The following is a 20,361-nucleotide window of genomic DNA, read 5'->3' as shown; positions in this document are numbered from 1 at the left end:
ACTTCTCATAGAGTAGATGCTTCGGTGGTTGTCGGTATTCTCGTTCGAGATTTACGTAATTTCTAGCTGCAGACTAGTAATTATACGTCTAAGATTTGCTCTTATTCTGTCTAGATCGATGCTCTCAGAGTTTAACCATTTCCAGCCGTGTAGCCAAAACTACAGCTGTATGGTCTCCGATGGTGTATCGATTTGTAGCCTAGAGGAAAACCTGTTTCAGTCTGCCTTCCAACAGACACTGTGAGACAAATTCACCTTTCAGCAGGACATTAACCTAAAACACAAGGCCAAATCTACACTGGAGTTGCTTACCAAGATCACATTGAATGTTCCTGAGTGGCCTAATTACAGTTTTGACATAAAATCATCTTGAAAATCTATGGCAAGACTTGAACATGGCTGTCTAGCAATGATCAACAACCAACTTGACAGAGATTGAAGAATTTAACAAAATAAATGTGTAAGTATTGTACATTCCAGGTGTGCAAAGCTCTTAGAGACTTACCCAGAAAGACTCACAGCTGTAATCGGTGCAAAGGGGTATTCTAACATGTATTGACTCAGGGGTGTGAATACTTATGTAAATGATATATTTCTGTATTTCATTTTCAATAAATTTGCTAACATTTCTAGAAATATGTTTTCACTTTGTCTTGGAGTATTGTGTATAGACGGGTGAGAAAAAAAAGTCAAGGGATATCAATACTTTCTGAAAGCACTGTATATAGTTCAACTATTGTACCTATGTAGTTTAGCCTAGCAGAGGCCAAGATGGAGCTTATAGCTAAGCCTATAAGAGGCCAAGATAAGCTATGCAATAAGTTCTATCAGAGGTCAATATGGAGCTTTTGCTTAGCCTATCAGGGGTCAAGGTGGATATTTTTGCTTAGCCTAAAAGAGGTAAATATGCAGCATATTGCTTAGCCAATTACCATATTACTTATAGCTGCCACATCCTCTCCGATCTCCACCTGCTTAGGGTGTAGGGTCTAGGGGTCGATATGGAATTGGGCTATAGGATCGTGTTTAGATACATCACTAGATTACCTGTATAGGCACCAACACCCCCTGCCACCTGTAAAGAGTGGCGTGGGTCTGGTTGGAGCCTCCAGTTGAGGGCCTGTCTAGCCTCATGGCCAGAGGAGAGGCTCCACCAGCCAGGGAACACCAGCCTGAGGTGGGGGTCTCTGGGAAGATCTGATACACTGCCATCACTGGAAGACTCCCCTCTGAAAATTGACTAGTATAATCACTGTATATCATGGTGAACATATGAATACAGACCTGGAAATGAAATGACCACTATGACATTAACTGAGTGCAGAAATGAAGTTCCTAGCCCATCTTACCTACGGCAACAGCTGTGTCCGACTGAGTATCCCACTCCACACTGACCGCTGCCTCCAGACCTTTACTGCGGGACACAGTCAAGAACACGGTCCTACCGCCCTCCTTCCCCACCACAGAGCTATCAGTGCTGCAGAGATAGATGTACATGTGTGACGTGTGTGTGTGAGCATTTGTGTGCATGTTTGTATGTGTGATTGCATGTATGCGCATGTGCGTGTGTGAGTGTGATCCAGTGTTCGCTCACCTGTTGAGGGAGGAGGCGATGCGGAAAAGGCCCAGAGGGGCGGAGTTTTGCAGCACAGTGATGACTGTGTAGAGTGTGTCTCCAAGCCGAGCCCCTCCAGTTGGACTGGACAGGGTCACCGTGAATGTCTCGTTCACCTCAGGCTCAGCGTCCAGAACTGCCCAGATCTCCAAAGTCTACAACACGTCAGAGATCATCAACCAACACGTCAGAGATCATCAACCAACACGTCAGAGAACATCAACCAACACGTCAGAGAACATCAACCAACACGTCAGAGATCATCAACCAACACGTCAGAGATCATCAACCAACACGTCAGAGATCATCAAGCAACACGTCAGAGAACATCAACACGTCAGAGATCATCAACCAACACGTCTGAGATCATCAACCAACACATCAGAGATCATCAACCAACACGTCAGAGAACATCAACCGACACGTCAGAGATCATCAACCAACACATCAGAGAATATCAACCGACACGTCAGAGATCATCAACCAACACATCAGAGAATATCAACCAACACGTCAGAGATCATCAACCTACACGTCAGAGATCATCAACCAACACGTCAGAGAACATCAACCAACACATCAGAGATCATCAACCAACACATCAGAGAATATCAACCGACACGTCAGAGATCATCAACCAACACATCAGAGAATATCAACCGACACGTCAGAGAACATCAACCAACACATCAGAGATCATCAACCAACACGTCAGAGATCATCAACCAACACGTCAGAGATCATCAACCAACACGTCAGAGAACATCAACCGACACGTCAGAGAACATCAACCAACACGTCAGAGATCATCAACCAACACATCAGAGAATATCAACCGACACGTCAGAGAACATCAACCAACACATCAGAGATCATCAACCAACACGTCAGAGATCATCAACCAACACGTCAGAGATCATCAACCAACACGTCAGAGATCATCAACCAACACGTCAGAGATCATCAACCAACACATCAGAGAATATCAACCGACACGTCAGAGATCATCAACCAACACGTCAGAGAACATCAACCGACACGTCAGAGATCATCAACCGACACGTCAGAGATCATCAACCGACACGTCAGAGATCATCAACCGACACATCAGAGATCATCAACCAACACGTCAGAGAACATCAACCAACACGTCAGAGATCATCAACCGACACGTCAGAGATCATCAACCAACACGTCAGAGAACATCAACCAACACGTCAGAGATCATCAACCAACACGTCAGAGATCATCAACCAACACGTCAGAGATCATCAACCAACACGTCAGAGAACATCAACCAACACGTCAGAGATCATCAACCAACACATCAGAGATCATCAACCAACACATCAGAGATCATCAACCAACACGTCAGAGAACATCAACCAACACGTCAGAGATCATCAACCTACACGTCAGAGATCATCAACCAACACGTCAGAGATCATCAACCAACACGTCAGAGATCATCAACCAACACGTCAGAGATCATCAACCAACACGTCAGAGATCATCAACCTACACGTCAGAGATCATCAACCTACACGTCAGAGATCATCAACCAACACGTCAGAGATCATCAACACGTCAGAGATCATCAACACGTCAGAGATCATTAGCACATCAAAGAACATCAGCACATCAGAGATGAGAATATAAAGGGCTTTATAGCCTCCCTGACCTCTGTGCTTCCAAGGTACTGAAACACATTAATTAAGAGAAGATTTCTATACTTAACAGCCTTTATATTCTCCAAATAACACTCCTCTTGCCTTTATATCAATTATCTCAATTATCCAATACATATCATCAATCTTTTCAATCAATTATCCAATATATATCTTCAATCAATTATCCAATATACTGTATATCTTCAATCAATTATCCAATACATATCTTCAATCTTTTCAATCAATTATACAATATATATCTTCAATCAATGATCCAATATACTGTATATCTTCAATCAATTATCCAATACATATCTTCAATCTTTTCAATCAATTATACAATATATATCTTCAATCAATTATCCAATATACTGTATATCTTCAATCAATTATCCAATACATATCTTCAAGCTTTTCAATCAATTATCCAATATACTATATATCTTTAATCAATTATCCAATATATATCTTCAAACCTTTCAATCAATTATCCAATATATATCTTCAATCAATTATCCAATATACTGTATATCTTTAATCAATTATCCAATGTATATCTTCAATCCTTTCATTTCATTATCCAATATATATCTTCAATCAATTCATTTCATTATCCAATATATATCTTCAATCAATTCATTTAATTATCCAATATATATCTTCAATCAATTCATTTAATTATCCAATATATATCTTCAATCAATTAATTTAATTATCCAATATATTTCTTCAATCAATTCATTTAATTATCCAATATATATCTTCAATCAATTAATTTAATTATCCAATATATATCTTCAATCAATTCATTTAATTATCGAATATATATATTCAATCAATTCATTTAATTATCCAATATATTTCTTCAATCAATTCATTTAATTATCCAATATATATCTTCAATCAATTCATTTAATTATCCAATGTATATCTTCAATCAATTCATTCAATTATCCAATATATATCTTCAATCAATTCAATCAGTTCAATCAGTTCTCCTGTATCTATACCAGGGATGGGCAACTGGTGGATTTTTGTAGGTCCACGGATCAATTTCCACAAAATAAAAATGTTTTGGAATCCAGTCGGCTTCTCAACTTACTGTTGAAAGTTAGAATAGTAGAATACACAAGGTGCAATATTTGACATTTTTCTCTTGTTATGTCAGTCACTCAATTAGCCCATGTCAGCTAAAAAGTTGATTTTGTTAGTCACTCTCACTCAGATGGCATTTGAAAACATTTCTCTCCACAAAATGTGTATAATTGCAGAAAAGTAGCTGTAAAATTGCTAAATATTTTCTCCGCCCTATGGCAAAATGTGTAGAATTGCTCTAAAACTTAAACATAGATGTTTTTCTCTCAGCTGTCAAGAGAGGGGCCGCTGAAATGTTTTGCTTTGATCCCACTGACCTTGAACTTGACTCCGTCCTCCAGCACCACAAAGCCCTGCCAGGGTATGAGGTCGTCCTGGGCCAGTGTTCCGTTGGCGTTTGTAATGGTGAACTGGACAGTGACGGTGCCGAAGGTGCCCTGGGGTGGGTCACGCACAACGTACAGGATGGCAACGCTCTCCCCCAGCCCGGACAGCGATGTGGGCTCCCTCAGCAGGAAGGGCTGGCTGCTGTTGAAGGATATGACACCGTGGCCATCGTCGCTAGCCAAGATGTTCACCGTTGCTACAGGCGACAGGGGAGAAAGGGAGAGCAGTTTTCACCAGAGAGTATGTCATATTTCATGTGTGAAACCACAGGTACGTAGTCTAGTGTTTCCCAACTCCAGTCCTCCAGTTCCCCCAACAGCACACATTGTTGTTGTAGCCCCAGACGAAAATACCTGATTCAACTTATTGAGGGCCTGATGATTAGTTGACAAGTTGAATCAGGTATGTTTGTCCGGGGCAACACCAAAAATGTGTACTGTTGGGGGTACTGGAGGACTAGAGTTGGGAAACACTGACGTAGACTTTACAAAAAGTACCTTCAACACAATATAAAACAGGAAGTGGTGTAAAGACTTAAGACTTAAGCATTTTTGTGGGGTATCTGTACTTTTCTATTTATATTTTTGACAACTTTTACTTTACTCCTAAAGAAAATAATGTACTTTTTACTCCATACATTTTCCCTGACACCAAAAAAAGTACTCGTTACATTTTTAATCCTTAGCAAGACCGGAAAATTGTCAAATTCATGCATTTATCAAGAGAACATCCCTGGTCATCCCTTTTGCCTCTGATCTGGTGGACTCACTAAACACAAATGCTTCATTTATAACGTGTCAAAGTGTTGGAGTGTGCTCCTGGCTATCCATAATAAAAAAAAACAAGGAAATGGTGCCGTCTGGTTTGCTTTACATAAGGAATTTGAAAATATGTATACTTTTACTTTTGATACTTAAGTATATTTGAGAAATTACATTTACTTTTAATACTTAAGCATATTTAAACCAAATACTTTTAGACTTTTACTCAAGTAGTATTTTATGGGTGACTTTCACTTTTACTATTAAGGTACCTTTACTTTTACTGAAATATGACAATTGGGTACTTTTTCCACCACTGAAAACAGGTTTAGTGAATGTGCATGATGCTACAGGCTTCCAGCACATCCTACCTGTGGTATTGGCTCCCAGCTTTAGTCCAGATGATGGATTAGCCAGAATGAGCTGGAACCTTTCAGCTCCCTCTGGGATGACGTCATCAATGATCTGCACCTCAACAAACTGATGCCTCTCGCCATCAGCGAAGTGGAGCATCTAAAGAACAAACAAAAGGTACTGTATGAACTCACAATAGAGCATGTGTTTAGTCTCATTGTTGGGGCCCAGAGTTTTCCCAGGTCAGATCACCTGGTCAGGGAAAACTCCTGGACCATGTTCAATAGCCAAAAGTTGTCAAACGCTGCAGATGGAAATACCACGAACAGAGTGTACGTCAGAGAGGCATGTTTGTTCTACATAGCATCTTTTATATCTGAACGTTCCAAAACATTGTGTCTTGCTGAGCACGCCCCTGGCTGTACATTATTTAAGAACTCTGATTGGCGGTTTAGTGTGTTAGGGGCGTGGCCTCACCGATGGTGTGGCATTGTAGTCCAGACCCAGCTGACCTTCCAGGTTCTGAGTGTAGAAGAAGAGTGACACGTTTCCGTAGGTCGTTGAGCTCCTGTAGACCACCAGGTTCAGCATACCCATGGTCTCATTCACCTCAAAGCTACAAGGAAAAACACACAGCCAAACATCACAAGTGTCTGCCACCTGAGGTTGAATGCACTAACTGTAAGTCTCTCTGGATAAGAACGTCTGCCTCAGTAAATGACTACAATGTACATGTAAATGAGAATAAGGATCCCTGTGTTTTAGTGACTTGGGTGATTTATTAATTGACAGTCATGAAAGGGGACAGAAAAACAGACATCCTACTGAAGAAGGGGAGCAGTGTGGGCTTTTCCCAAACAAGCAACAGTGTCAGTGGGAGGGTGAATTATACAGAGCAGAGTGTTTCTGAGTGTAGTGCTTTCAGAACCAGACTACATGTTGTAGAGGTAAGACAAAAATCACAATGAAAGGCGGAGCCACTTACTTAGTATTTGTCCATTCAATGACACCTCGAATTCCATCATTGGCAGCAATGCTGATTTCTGCCACCAAACCATGTGTATCTGAAGAGGAAAGGCAACATTACAATAGGAAGGGTACCTCATGTGCTAAAGTCTTGTTCAAGTAATATTATCATTCAAAAACTAGCATTATCTTCAGCATGAACACTATGACCTGAAAAGCTGGGCCAGAGCATCTAAAAACGCTACATAGACGGGTTGGTTGTTCAGCAACAAAACCGACGTAGTTGACTTAGATCGTTGACAACACGTAAACTATATTTCATCTCCAATGTTTGTTGAAAACATACATTAATTTGCACAATGAGCACCTGTTGTCTCTCAAATACATCATTACAGTTGTTGGTTAGCTAGCTAGAGATTGTTTTGCCATATTAGTCAGGACAAATACCTCAAAACAAGACATGGTATCAAGAACAAGATAAAAGTTATTGTCATTGTTGCTAGCTATCTGGCCATCCAGATTCTCTGCCCCCATTGAAGTGTGCACATGATTTTCATGAAGTTGTCAGTTAACCATTCTAATAGAACTGGAGATGAGGGACACTCACTTCTCACATGCAGCTGAGAGTCAGAGTATGTGTTGACTTATTTATAATGTCCTTAGTAGCGCTGTCTGTCTGTCTGTCTGTCTGTCTGTCTGTCTGTCTGTCTGTCTGTCTGTCTGTCTGTCTGTCTGTCTGTCTGTCTGTCTGTCTGTATTTCACTGTCGGTCTCCGTCTCTCTGTCGGTCTCCGTCTCTCTGTCGGTCTCCGTCTCTCTGTCCGTCTCCATCTGTCCGTCTCCATCTGTCCGTCTCCGTCTGTCTGTCTGTCAGTCACTCTGGGCACAGGCTCTATGAGGGCCATTTAAAGCATTTGGTTTGGCTGTCCCATTTCTCACCACACAGCGTTTTTCAGCTCGACCCAAACGACCCCTCAAGGGAGATATCAATCATAAGAAGCGTAGCCACTGAGTGCTGGCAGATGGGCCTGTGTCTCTCCAGTCTGTTTAGTATTCTGTCTACTCATCATTTTCTTAAGTTACCCATTTATAAAATGATGGCAGACAACAGAACGCACAAGGGAATAGTTGGAAAACCCAGTGATTTGTAGGATCTCTGTGGGAAAATGCACATTTAGAATGCTTTGTGATTTACATAGTTGTCCATTTGGGACTATGCCAAACCCAGCGTACCTAGTTTAGGACCAGGTCTGAGGGTGGTGATGAGTACTGCCGACGTTACGTTGACCAGGAAAAATTCCTCCAACTCAGGGATGTCATCCTGGAAAAATAAACATATACAATTTGTATGACATATAGCCTACATTTATACTGTATGAAAAGTCCAATGAAATCCATACACATCTACAAGCCTTCCAGAGCACCAACAGAGCCAAATGAGAGAAGTTTCCTGTGTGGGCCAGAGTTGGGTTAGATTCCACTTCAATTCAGTCAATTCTGTAAGTTAACAACAATTCCAATTCCCCCAAAATACACTGCTCAAAAAAATAAAGGGAACACTTAAACAACACAATGTAACTCCAAGTCAATCACGCTTCTGTGAAAACAAACTGTCCACTTAGGAAGCAACACTGATTGACAATAAATTTCACATGCTGTTGTGCAAATGGAATAGACAACAGGTGGAAATTATAGGCAATTAGCAAGACACCCCCAATAAAGGAGTGGTTCGGCAGGTGGTGACCACAGACCACTTCTCAGTTCCTATGCTTCCTGGCTGATGTTTTGGTCACTTTTGAATGCTGGCGGTGCTTTCACTCTAGTGGTAGCATGAGACAAAGTCTACAACCCACACAAGTGGCTCAGGTAGTGCAGCTCATCCAGGATGGCACATCAATGCAAGCTGTGGCAAGAAGGTTTGCTGTGTCTGTCAGCGTAGTGTCCAGAGCATGGAGGCGCTACCAGGAGACAGGCCAGTACATCAGGAGACGTGGAGGAGGCCGTAGGAGGACAACAACCCAGCAGCAGGGCCGTTACCTCCGCCTGTGTGCAAGGAGGAGCAGGAGAAGCACTGCCAGAGCCCTGCAAAATGACCTCCAGCAGGCCACAAATGTGCATGTGTCTGCTCAAATGGTCAGAAACAGACTCCATGAGGGTGGTATGAGGGCCCGACGTCCACAGGTGGGGGTTGTGCTTACAGCCCAACACCGTGCAGGACGTTTGGCATTTGCCAGAGAACACCAAGATTGGCAAATTTGCCACTGGCGCCCTGTGCTCTTCACAGATGAAAGCAGGTTCACACTGAGCACGTGACAGACGTGACAGAGTCTGGAGAAGCCATGGAGAACGTTCTGCTGCCTGCAACATCCTCCAGCATGACCGGTTTGGCGGTGGGTCAGTCATAGTGTGGGTCTGGCATTTCTTTGGGGGGCCGCACAGCCCTCCATGTGCTCACCAGAGGTAGCCTGACTACCATTAGGTACCGAGATGAGATCCTCAGACCCCTTGTGAGACCATATGCTGGTGCGGTTGGCCCTGGGTTCCTCCTAACACAAGACAATACTAGACCTCATGTGGCTGGAGTGTGTCAGCAGTTCCTGCAAGAGGAAGGCATTGATGCTATGGACTGGCCCGCCCATTCCCCAGACCTGAATCCAATTGAGCACATCTGGGACATCATGTCTCGCTCCATCCACCAACGCCACGTTGCACCACAGACTGTCCAGGAGTTGGCGGATGCTTTAGTCCAGGTCTGGGAGGAGATCCCTCAGGAGACCATCCGCCACCTCATCAGGAGCATGCCCAGGCGTTGTAGGGAGGTCATACAGGCACGTGGAGGCCACACACACTACTGAGCCTCATTTTGACTTGTTTTAAGGACATTACATCAAAGTTGGATCAGCCTGTAGTGTGGTTTTCCACTTTAATTTTGAGTGTGACTCCAAATCCAGACCTCCATGGGTTGATAAATTGGATTTCCATTGATTATTTTTGTGTGATTTTGTTGTCAGCACATTCAACTATGTAAAGAAAAAAGTATTTAATAAGATTATTTCTTTCATTCAGATCTAGGATGTGTTATTTAAGTGTTCCCTTTATTTTTTTGAGCAGTATATATAGAGAGGCATTGAGGAATATTGGTATACGAATTTCAGTTGACTTGCTGAATTGACTAAATTGAAAAGGCATTGAGCACAGCCCTGGTGGTGGTCTTACATCCAGTATGGTGACAGGGATGGCCACAGAGATCTGTCCATCCTGTAGGATCACTGAGCCCGATACAGAGAGAAAGTCCTGTCCTGGTTCAGCCAGGGCCCCGCCCCCTTCCACCTGGGAAAGGTCCTGGAGGGATCCTCGGACCGTCTCATAGCTGATATTCACTACCCCTGGAAACACAACAACAACAATACTTAACTGATAACACATACAGTACCAGTCAAAAGTTTGGACACACCGACTCATTCCAGGGTTTTTCTATATTTTTACTATTTTCTACATTGTAGAAGAATAGTGAAGACATCAAAACTATATGGAATCATGTACTAACCAAAAAAGTGTTAACCAAATTATATGTTATATTTGAGATTCTTCAAAGTAGCCGCCTTAATGACAGCTTTGCACACTCTTGGCATTCTCTCAACCAGCTTGTAACCTTTATTTATCTAGGGAAGTCAGTTTAGAACAAATTCTTATTTACAATGACGGCCTACCCTATGGGACTCCCAATCACAGACGGTTGTAATACAGCCTGGAATCGAACCAGGGTATCTGCAGTGACGCCTCAAGCACTGAGCTGCAGTGTCTTAGACCGCTGCACCACTCGGGAGCCCTTCATGAGTTAGTCACCTGGAATGCATTTCAATTAACAGTTGTGCCTTGTTAAATATTTATTTGTGGAATTTCTTTCCTTCTTAATGCGTTTGAGCCAATCAGTTGTGTTGTGACAAGGTAGGGGTGGTACACAAAAGATAGCCCTATTTGGTAAAAGACCAAGTCCATATTATGGCAAGAACAGCTCAAATAAGCAAAGGAAAACAGAGAAAAAAGTACGGAGAAAAAAAAGGAAAAAAAGAAGGAAAAAAAATATATATGTATGAAATGAAATGTATGCATTCACTACTGTAAGTCGCTCTGGATAAGAGCGTCTGCTAAATGACTAAAATGTAAAAATGAAAACAACAGTCCATCATTATTTTTGACATGAAGGTCAGTCAATGCAGAAAACTTAAATTTACATTTACATTTACATTTTAGCCATTTAGCAGACGCTCTTATCCAGAGCGACTTACAAATTGGTGCATTCACCTATAATATCCAGTGGAACAACCACTTTACAATAGTGCATCTAAATCTTTTAAGGGGGGTTCGAAGGATTACCTTATCCTAACCCAGGTATTCCTTGAAGAGGTGGGGTTTCAGGTGTCTCCGGAAGGTGGTGATTGACTCCGCTGTCCTGGCGTCGTGAGGGAGCTTGTTCCACCATTGGGGTGCCAGAGCAGCGAACAGTTTTGACTGGGCTGAGCGGGAACTGTGCTTCCTCAGAGGTAGGGAGGCGAGCAGGCCAGAGGTGGATGAACGGAGTGCCCTTGTTTGGGTGTAGGGCCTGATCAGAGCCTGAAGGTACGGAGGTGCCGTTCCCCTAACAGCTCCGTAGGCAAGCACCATGGTCTTGTAGCGGATGCGAGCTTCGACTGGAAGCCAGTGGAGAGAGCGGAGGAGCGGGGTGGCGTGAGAGAACTTGGGAAGGTTGAACACCAGACGGGCTGCGGCGTTCTGGATGAGTTGTAGGGGTTTAATGGCACAGGCAGGGAGCCCAGCCAACAGCGAGTTGCAGTAATCCAGACGGGAGATGACAAGTGCCTGGATTAGGACCTGCGCCGCTTCCTGTGTGAGGCAGGGTCGTACTCTGCGAATGTTGTAGAGCATGAACCTGCAGGATCGGGTCACCGCCTTGATGTTGGTGGAGAACGACAGGGTGTTGTCCAGGGTCACGCCAAGGCTTAAATCACTTTGAATGTTTCTTCAAATGCAGTCGCAAAAACCATCAAGCTCTATGATGAAACTGTCTCTGCTGCAGAGGATAAATTCATTACAGTTACCAGACTCAGAAATTGCTGCCCAAATAAATACTTCACAGAGTTCAAGTAACAGACACATCTCAACATCAACTGTTCAGAGGAGACTGCGTGAATCAGGCCTTCATGTTCGAATTGCTGTGAAGAAACCACTACTAAAGGACACCAATAAGAAGAAGAGACTTGCTTGGGCCAAGAAACACGCGCAATAGACATTCGATCGGTGGAAATCTGTCCTTTAGTCTGATGAGTCCAAATTTGCGATTTTTGGTTCCAACCGCCGTGTCTTTGTAAGACGCAGAGTAGGTGAACGGATGATCTCCGCATGTGTGGTTCCCACCGTGAAGCATGGAGGAGGAGGTGTGATGGTGTGGGGAGCTTTGCTAGTGACACTGTCAGTGATTTATTTAGAATTCAAGGCACATTTAACCAGCATGGCTACCACAGCATTCTGCAGCGATATGCCATCCCATCTGGTTTGCGCTTAGTGGAACTATAATCTGTTTTCAACAGGAAAATTACCCAACACATCTCCAGGCTGTGTTAGGGCTATTTGACTAAGAAGGAGAGTGATGGAGTGCTGCATCAGATCACCTGGCCTCCACAATCACCTGACCTCAACCCAACTGAGATGGGTTGGGATGAGTTGGACCGCAGAGTGAAGGAAAAGCAGCCAACAAGTGCTCAGCATATGTGGGAACTCCTTCAAGACTGTTGGAAAACCATTCCAGCTGTAGCTGGTTGAGAGAATGCCAAGAGTGTCATCAAAGCAAAGGGTGGCTACTTTGAAGAATCAAAAATATATTTTGATTTGTTTAACACTTTTTTGTTTACTACATGATTCCATATGTTTTATTTCATAGTTTTGATGTCTTCACTATTATTCTACAACGTAGAAAATAGCAAAAATAAAGAAAAACCCTTGATTGAGTAGGTTTGTCCAAACTTTTGACTGGTACTGTACATTATTACTTTTTCAATGAGATCACATAACATACGATAACAGTTACTGGCAGACTTAGATGTGTGAACAAAACTGCATTTACACAGGCAGTCCAATTCTGATATTTTGCCACCAATTGGTCTTTTGACCAATCAGATATATTTTTGCTGCCTGAGTAATAAGAGCAGCCTAAGCGGCAAAAAGGCTGATGTTGTTTTGAGAAAATGTATCAAATGTACAGTATAGTCTGAACTGTTCCCATCATTAAGAACTGGAATTTTTCCTGCTTAGATCAAGTGGTCAGGGATAACTAACTGTCGCCACTAGTCCCAAGTCCCTATCCACGACCGACCTGAAGCCAAAAATTCTCTGCTGATGAAGACGTTGAGGTCCCAGACTGACCTGAAGCCCCAAACTCTCTGTTGATGAAGACGTTGAGGGTGGCGTCGCGCTCCTCCGTGGTCAGACTGAGGGAGGACGGGGCGATGCTAAGCATCCCAAACGGCCCGTCACTGGTCTCCACGGTAACCACCGCCTCGCGCCCCTGGTCATCCAACACTCCGTGACCCGTTACCAGAACACCTGAGGGACAAGGAGAAGAGAACTGACGGATACTATCCATACAAACAGTAGTCAAACTCATCCCCAGCCTGACAAAAACTATCTATACAAACAGTAGTCAAACTCATCCCCAGCCTTAGGGGCTCTTACAGACTTAACTCTTTGCTATGGTAACCTATATTGCTGATCAATGCTGCATAGAGTCATTGCCAGGGCGTCACTGTAAATAAAAAAGTGTTCTTAACTGACTCGCAATGGTTAAATAGAAGTTACATAAACAGAGATCCAAGTACATAATAGGACAGATTTTGAAATGTGCCTGTTCAGTACATTGATGGGAAGAGGACAGAGAAGGTGATTTACCATATGTGCGGACGTTGGACAGGATCACCCTGTACAGCTCCTTCTCCTCAGGTGTTGAGTCTTCAAGCAGCTGGAGGACTATGGTGGTGTTCAGCGTTCCCTGTGGGAGTGACAATATGCTCGTACTGTATACACCCGAATAAACCTTGTACTGTGCATGGCATGTAAACCATGTAAAACAGAGGAAGCAACTTGGTCAGTTTCATTTACCCCAGTGAAGAATAGTAGTCCTGAGGTGGGTGTGAAGGTCCTGGCAACGCGGGGTCCTTGGATGGTCCAGTCTACTGTGACGTTCCCCAGCCCGGGAGCTGTCCTGATCACCAGCAGGGACAGCCTCTCCCCTACAACACACACATACACACATGGACGAACGGACGCACGCAAGCGCACACACACACGGACGAACGGACGCACACAAACACATGCACACACAGTGGTTGAAAAAGTACTCAGCTGTCATACTTGAGTAAAAGTAAAGATGCATTAATAGAAAATGACTCAAATAAAATATCAGTAAGTATCTCCAATACTCAGACACAATTTACAAACCAAGCATTTGTGTTTAGTGAGTCCGCCAGATCAGAAGCAGTAAAGGATGACAAGGGATGTTCTCTTGATAAGTGTGAATTTGACAATTTTCCTGTCCTGCTAAACATTCGACAATGTAACGAGTACTTTTCGGTGTCAGAGAAAATGTATGGAGTAAAAAGTACAATATTTTCTTTAGGAATGTAGTGAAGTAGAAGTAGTCAAACATATAAATAATAAAGTAAAGTACAGATACCCCCAAAAAATGTTTTAAGTATTTTTACTTTACACCACTGCGCACACACACACACACACACACACACACACACACACACACACACACACACACACACACACACACACACACACACACACACACACACACACACACACACACACACACACACACACACACACACGTTAGTCACCTTTTAAGATAATAAATGTGGAGAAACATTTATCATGCAAAATAGCACATGCTAATTTAAAACTTTTCCTTAACAATGTGCATTATAAGCAGTGTTGGGGAGTAGTGAACTACATTTAACTCCATTTTGCAGTAGCTTGGTGGTAGTTGAACTAAATTGTAATCTTGTTAGTGTTTTCAGTAGTTAATTACTTTGTTGCCAAGTAGTGTTGTAGCTAACTACTGGAACTACACACTACATTGTTTTGCAAAAATTAAATAAAATAAAACATGAGACCTGCTTTATTCTCATTTGAAACATTGTTAAATAGCTAAATTAGACATTCTGTTATCATCTGACTCCAGAGTGATCTGTTTTTGCAATTTGTAGTCTATGACATTTCACATTTAAATATGATGAAGTAGTTTGGATGTAGTGAACTACTATTTCAAAGTGACTTTAGTTCAGTAAACTGTATGTTTCTTAAACAGGCAATCTGCAGTAGCTTCTTCCATTTTCGGACTTCTGAATGAATGACATATAGCCCATTGATTCCTGAAAAATATCAATTAGAAATGCCTTATGAGCTTAGTTCAACTGTCGTACCCCATCAGAACCCAACATATAAGCTTGTTTTCAATGTTTGTAAACAAAGTAAATGTAAACAACACTATATAGCCTCAAAACAGGGTTAAAACTATAATTTGGATATCATGGTCAGTCCTTGCATACATAGCTCTGTTCATGAATTTGAGAGTGGTTAGACTTTTCCAGCCCTATCCCTCAGCTTTGTTATTGTTTCAACTGCTGATTGCCACTTTAAGAGGAGCTTAAATGTAACTTAACTTCTTCCAGTATGAAGTAATTGGTAGCGTGGTAAACTATATTTAGTAGATTCCACACCACTGATTATAAGGAGACTATTGTTCAACATGGGTTTAGTAAACTGTGTGATGCATGTGATGAGAGGCAGTATTTGGAACTTGCATTTGATTATATAGGATGCCTTCCTGTTTATTTCTAATGTCAAGGTTATTTCTCATTGCCATTTCATTGCGCAAATGTTAGCCATAGTCCGCTGTTTCAGATTAGTAGACCAGGATATAGGACTTGACGAGGGCAATATGAAGGACCTTCCTTAGCTACCGTAGGTGCTTCAGAGACTCATTATATCAGTAAGTGGTGTAAGGATTCGCCACAGATAAGAGTGGAAGAGCTCTGTCATGCATGCCCAATGAGCTATACCTGGAACTAACTACATGAACCACCTACTGCCACATGCTCCTCCCACTACCTGCTGCATTCCTTCATTAATTAACTGGTTGTGATGAATGAGGTTGGTAGCTGTGTTAAGCTATGGTAACTGGGTTGAGCTATGGTAACTGTGTTTGCGGTATGGTAGCTGTGTTGAATGAGGTTGAGCTATGGTAACTGTGTTTGCGGTATGGTAGCTGTGTTGAATGAGGTTGAGCTATGGTAGCTGTGTTAAGCTATGGTAACTGTGTTTGCGGTATGGTAGCTGTGTTGAATGAGGTTGAGCTATGGTAGCTGTGTTAAGCTATGGTAACTGTGTTTGCGGTATGGTAGCTGTGTTGAATGAGGTTGAGCTATGGTAGCTGTGTTAAGCTATGGTAACTGTGTTTGCGGTATGGTAGCTGTGTTGAATGAGGTTGAGCTATGGTAACTGTGTTTGCGGTATGGTAGCTGTGTTGAATGAGGTTGAGCTATGGTAGCTGTGTTAAGCTATGGTAACTGTGTTTGCGGTATGGTAGCTGTGGTGAATGAGGTTGAGCTATGGTAACTGCGTTGCCGTACGACAGCTGTGTTGAATGAGGTTGAGCTATGGTCGCTGTTTTGCCGTATGGTAGCTGTGTTGAGCGATGGTAGCTGTGTTGAGCGATGGTAACTGTGTTGAGCTATGGTAGTGGTGTTGAGCTATGGTAGCGGTGTTGAGCTATGGTAACGGTGTTGAGCTATGGTAGCGGTGTTGAGCTATGGTAGCGGTGTTGAGCTATGGTAGCTGTGTTGAGCGATGGTAACTGTGTTGAGCTATGGTAGTGGTGTTGAGCTATGGTAGCGGTGTTGAGCTATGGTAACTGTGTTGAGCTATGGTAGCGGTGTTGAGCTATGGTAGTGGTGTTGAGCTATGGTAACTGTGTTGAGCTATGGTAGTGGTGTTGAGCTATGGTAACTGTGTTGAGCTATGGTAGCGGTGTTGAGCTATGGTAGCGGTGTTGAGCTATGGTAACTGTGTTGATGTATGGTAACTGTGTTGATGTATGGTAACTGTGTTGATGTATGGTAACTGTGTTGATGTATGGTAGCGGTGTTGAGCTATGGTAGTGGTGTTGAGCTATGGTAGTGGTGTTGAGCTATGGTAGTGGTGTTGAGCTATGGTAGCAGTGTTGAGCTATGGTAGCAGTGTTGAGCTATGGTAGCGGTGTTGAGCTATGGTAACTGTGTTGATGTATGGTAACTGTGTTGATATATGGTAACTGTGTTGATGTATGGTAGTGGTGTTGAGCTATGGTAGCGGTGATGAGCTATGGTAGCGGTGTTGAGCTATGGTAACGGTGTTGAGCTATGGTAACTGCATTGAGCTATGGTAACTGCATTGAGCTATGGTAGCGGTGGTGACCTTTACAAACAGCACTTTTATGAATGTATGATCATAAATCCATGATAATCAACAGAAGAGAAATGCAATGTTCAGCTTATTCCGGTACGAAATGGTTGCATTTTGACAGGTGTTAATATCGTTACTATCAGGGGAGGCTATTTTGTCATTAGTGTCTGCTGGGCAAACTGGCTCGTTGCAGAGACATAATAATAATTGACAGAGTGATTAACGTTGAGGCTTGCTTCATTAAAGTGACTGACAGGGGCCTCTCTACAACACTCACCCTCTCTGGCGATGACAGAGCGTGAGGCTGAGTGGAAGCCCACCACCCCAGCCACGTTGTCGTTAGCCAGGATGATGATGGTGACCGTGTCTGAGCTGGGCAGGATCCGGCTGCCTCCTGCAGTCTTCACCAAGCCAACCATCAGGGTCTCGCTGTCCTCAGGCTCCAAATCATCCACGATCACTATCTCAATGTTCTTCTTAAAATCGCCTTGGGATGGAGGGAACACAATATACTGCATATCAAAAAATGCATTCATATCCAAAAAGCCTTCTGTAGTACTAGATTTCAAACCTACCATCGGCAAAGACAAGTGTTTCTCCAGTCCCGGTGAAGTCAGTGCCTGGTGTAGCCATTCCACCCACGAACCTCCACTCCACAGTCACCTGCCCTAGGCTGCCCCCCCTCCTCTCTATGACCAGGGGTACTGACACACGTGGCTCCTCCCTCACCTCCAGATAGAGCCCGTCCTGTGTAGCATTAGGGCTGAGGGTGTAGATGAGAAACACCCCAAAGGCATCCCCATTCATGCCTATTGTGACCACTGCCTTGTCCGGATGCCCTATGGAGGGCAGGTTCTTCTGAGCCACGGTCAAGTTCACCAGCACCACCTTCAGGATGCGGATGGAGAAGCTCTCGTCCATTTCGGGGAGTTTGTCCGTCAGAATGGGCACAGTCAGGTTGGCTTCACCTGAGCCGTCCTCCAAGATGGCTGTCTGTGCTGTCGTAGTGTAGTCGCTCCCCGCCACGGCCTGCGAGCTGAAGAGAGCGACGGTGGCCGTGGTGTTTTTGGTGTAGGTGAGGGTCTGGGCGGACGCGGTCAGCTGGGCGGCCCCGCTGGTCACCCAGGTGCAGGAGGCCATGGGGGAAGATCCCCCAGGAGGAGACAGGGAGAAGGACTGGCAGGCCCTCTCCCTCAGGCAGGCAGCAGCACAGACAACCAGGGGGTTCCCCTGGGAGCTGATGTTGACTGGCCTGCGGGGGGCGCCAGAGGGTACTCCTGACACCGGGGGGCTGTAGTACAACAGCAGGTTCTGGCCTTCTGTCTGGGCCATGCTCACTATGTCTATCTCTGAGGTGCTGTAGAGGACCTCCAGTCGGCCAAAATGACCACCACTGACAAGATGAGTGAGAGAGATAGAGTTAAGATGAAGGAGAGAGAGAGGGAGAGAGAGTAAGTTGAGATGAAGGAGAGAGAGGGAGAGAGAGTAAGTTGAGATGAAGGACAGAGAGAGGGAGAGAGTAAGTTGAGATGAAGGACAGAGAGAGGGAGAGAGAGTAAGTTGAGATGAAGGACAGAGAGAGGGAGAGAGAGTAAGTTGAGATGAAGGACAGAGAGAGGGAGAGAGAGTTAGTTGAGATGAAGGACAGAGATAGGGAGAGAGAGTTAGTTGAGATGAAGGACAGAGATAGGGAGAGAGAGTAAGTTGAGATGAAGGACAGAGAGAGGGAGAGAGAGTTATTTGAGATGAAGGACAGAGAGAGGGAGAGAGAGTTAGTTGAGATGAAGGGCAGAGAGAAGGAGAGAGAGTTAGTTGAGATGAAGGACAGAGATAGGGAGAGAGAGTTAGTTGAGATGAAGGACAGAGATAGGGAGAGAGAGTAAGTTGAGATGAAGGACAGAGAGAGGGAGAGAGAGTTAGTTGAGATGAAGGACAGAGAGAGGGAGAGAGAGTTGAGATGAAGGGCAGAGAGAAGGAGAGAGAGTTAGTTGAGATGAAGGACAGAGATAGGGAGAGAGAGTTAGTTGAGATGAAAGAGAGAGAGGGAGAGAGAGTTAGTTGAGCATTCCAAGTCAAAGAACAGAAAATTAGCAATATGTAATTTCACTGCCATAAAGGACCTGCAATAATACTGCAAGAGGATAGAAATCATGTATACTGAACTAAAGGACAAACCTTCGACGGACAGTAATGTTGGCAACAAAAATTCCCTCGAGAGGTTCCTGCACTTGATACACAGACTGTTCAAAGTAGACCGTCCCATACGGGTTGTCATTGGCTGGGACAATGATATTGACTGTTTTGTCTCTTCCAATGTTTCCTCCATTAGTGGCACCAGTCAATTCCACCTTGATTATCTGAAAAGCACAGAACGTTTAGAGGAAAAATGGCATGTGTTATATTGTATTATAGGGCAATATATTATATAGCATATATTATGATACAAAGCCCTTGTTTGGCAAAAAATAACAACAATGTGAGAAAATACGATTGTGTTTCTTACTTCCTCAATTTCGGGCACATCGTCTGCTAGGACCTCAACTTTCAACGTCTTCATAGTTTCTCCTGGCGCGAAGGTGACCTCTCCTGACGCAGGCTGGAGGTCCCCTACTGCTGCTCTGCTGTTCACCGTGGCTCGCCACTGGACAACCACAGTCCCTATGGCTCCAGCGTTTCGCACGATGGGCAGTGTCACCTGGAATGAGTTCACCCCAGGCTCCTCTATGGTGACAGGAGCAGCCTGAAATACTAGGGTTAGGGTTAGGGGTTAGCCGTCTGAAATACTAGGGTTAGGGGTTAGCCGTCTGAAATACTAGGGTTAGGGGTTAGCCGTCTGAAATACTAGGGTTAGGGTTAGGGGTTAGCCGTCTGAAATACTAAGGTTAGGGGTTAGCAGTCTGAAATACTAGGGTTAGCCGTCTGAAATACTAGGGTTAGGGGTTAGCCGTCTGAAATACTAGGGTTAGGGGTTAGCAGTCTGAAATACTAAGGTTAGGGGTTAGCCGTCTGAA

The 20,361-nt window shown here is 43.8% G+C and overlaps 1 protein-coding gene across 3 annotated transcripts in view; it reads right to left on the bottom strand.

Annotated features, from left to right (window-relative positions):
• LOC106585809 (adhesion G-protein coupled receptor V1) overlaps positions 1–20,361 on the bottom strand; it is a 235,723-nt gene that overhangs the window by 145,538 nt on the left and 69,824 nt on the right. For all 3 annotated transcript variants that reach the window (XR_001324033.2, XM_014172456.2, XM_014172457.2), the window contains 16 exons: positions 19,854–20,098; positions 19,526–19,707; positions 17,926–18,743; positions 17,628–17,837; positions 14,000–14,130; positions 13,790–13,889; positions 13,268–13,447; positions 10,064–10,233; positions 8,081–8,168; positions 6,868–6,946; positions 6,360–6,498; positions 5,900–6,041; positions 4,698–4,963; positions 1,595–1,770; positions 1,350–1,477; positions 1,048–1,229 (listed from right to left, as the gene is read on the bottom strand). Coding sequence is in view for 2 of the 3 variants with exons in the window: in XM_014172456.2 (XP_014027931.2) it covers positions 1,048–1,229; positions 1,350–1,477; positions 1,595–1,770; positions 4,698–4,963; positions 5,900–6,041; positions 6,360–6,498; positions 6,868–6,946; positions 8,081–8,168; positions 10,064–10,233; positions 13,268–13,447; positions 13,790–13,889; positions 14,000–14,130; positions 17,628–17,837; positions 17,926–18,743; positions 19,526–19,707; positions 19,854–20,098 (3,236 nt within the window). In the remaining variant the exon portion in view is untranslated. The remainder of the gene's footprint in view (positions 1–1,047; positions 1,230–1,349; positions 1,478–1,594; positions 1,771–4,697; positions 4,964–5,899; positions 6,042–6,359; positions 6,499–6,867; positions 6,947–8,080; positions 8,169–10,063; positions 10,234–13,267; positions 13,448–13,789; positions 13,890–13,999; positions 14,131–17,627; positions 17,838–17,925; positions 18,744–19,525; positions 19,708–19,853; positions 20,099–20,361) is intronic.

The sequence above is a fragment of the Salmo salar genome, chromosome ssa24, assembly GCF_905237065.1.
Source record: "Salmo salar chromosome ssa24, Ssal_v3.1, whole genome shotgun sequence".
Lineage (NCBI taxonomy): Eukaryota > Metazoa > Chordata > Actinopteri > Salmoniformes > Salmonidae > Salmo > Salmo salar.
The sequence above is the reverse complement of the archived record's forward strand: the minus strand, read 5'-3'. Positions and strand labels throughout refer to the sequence as shown.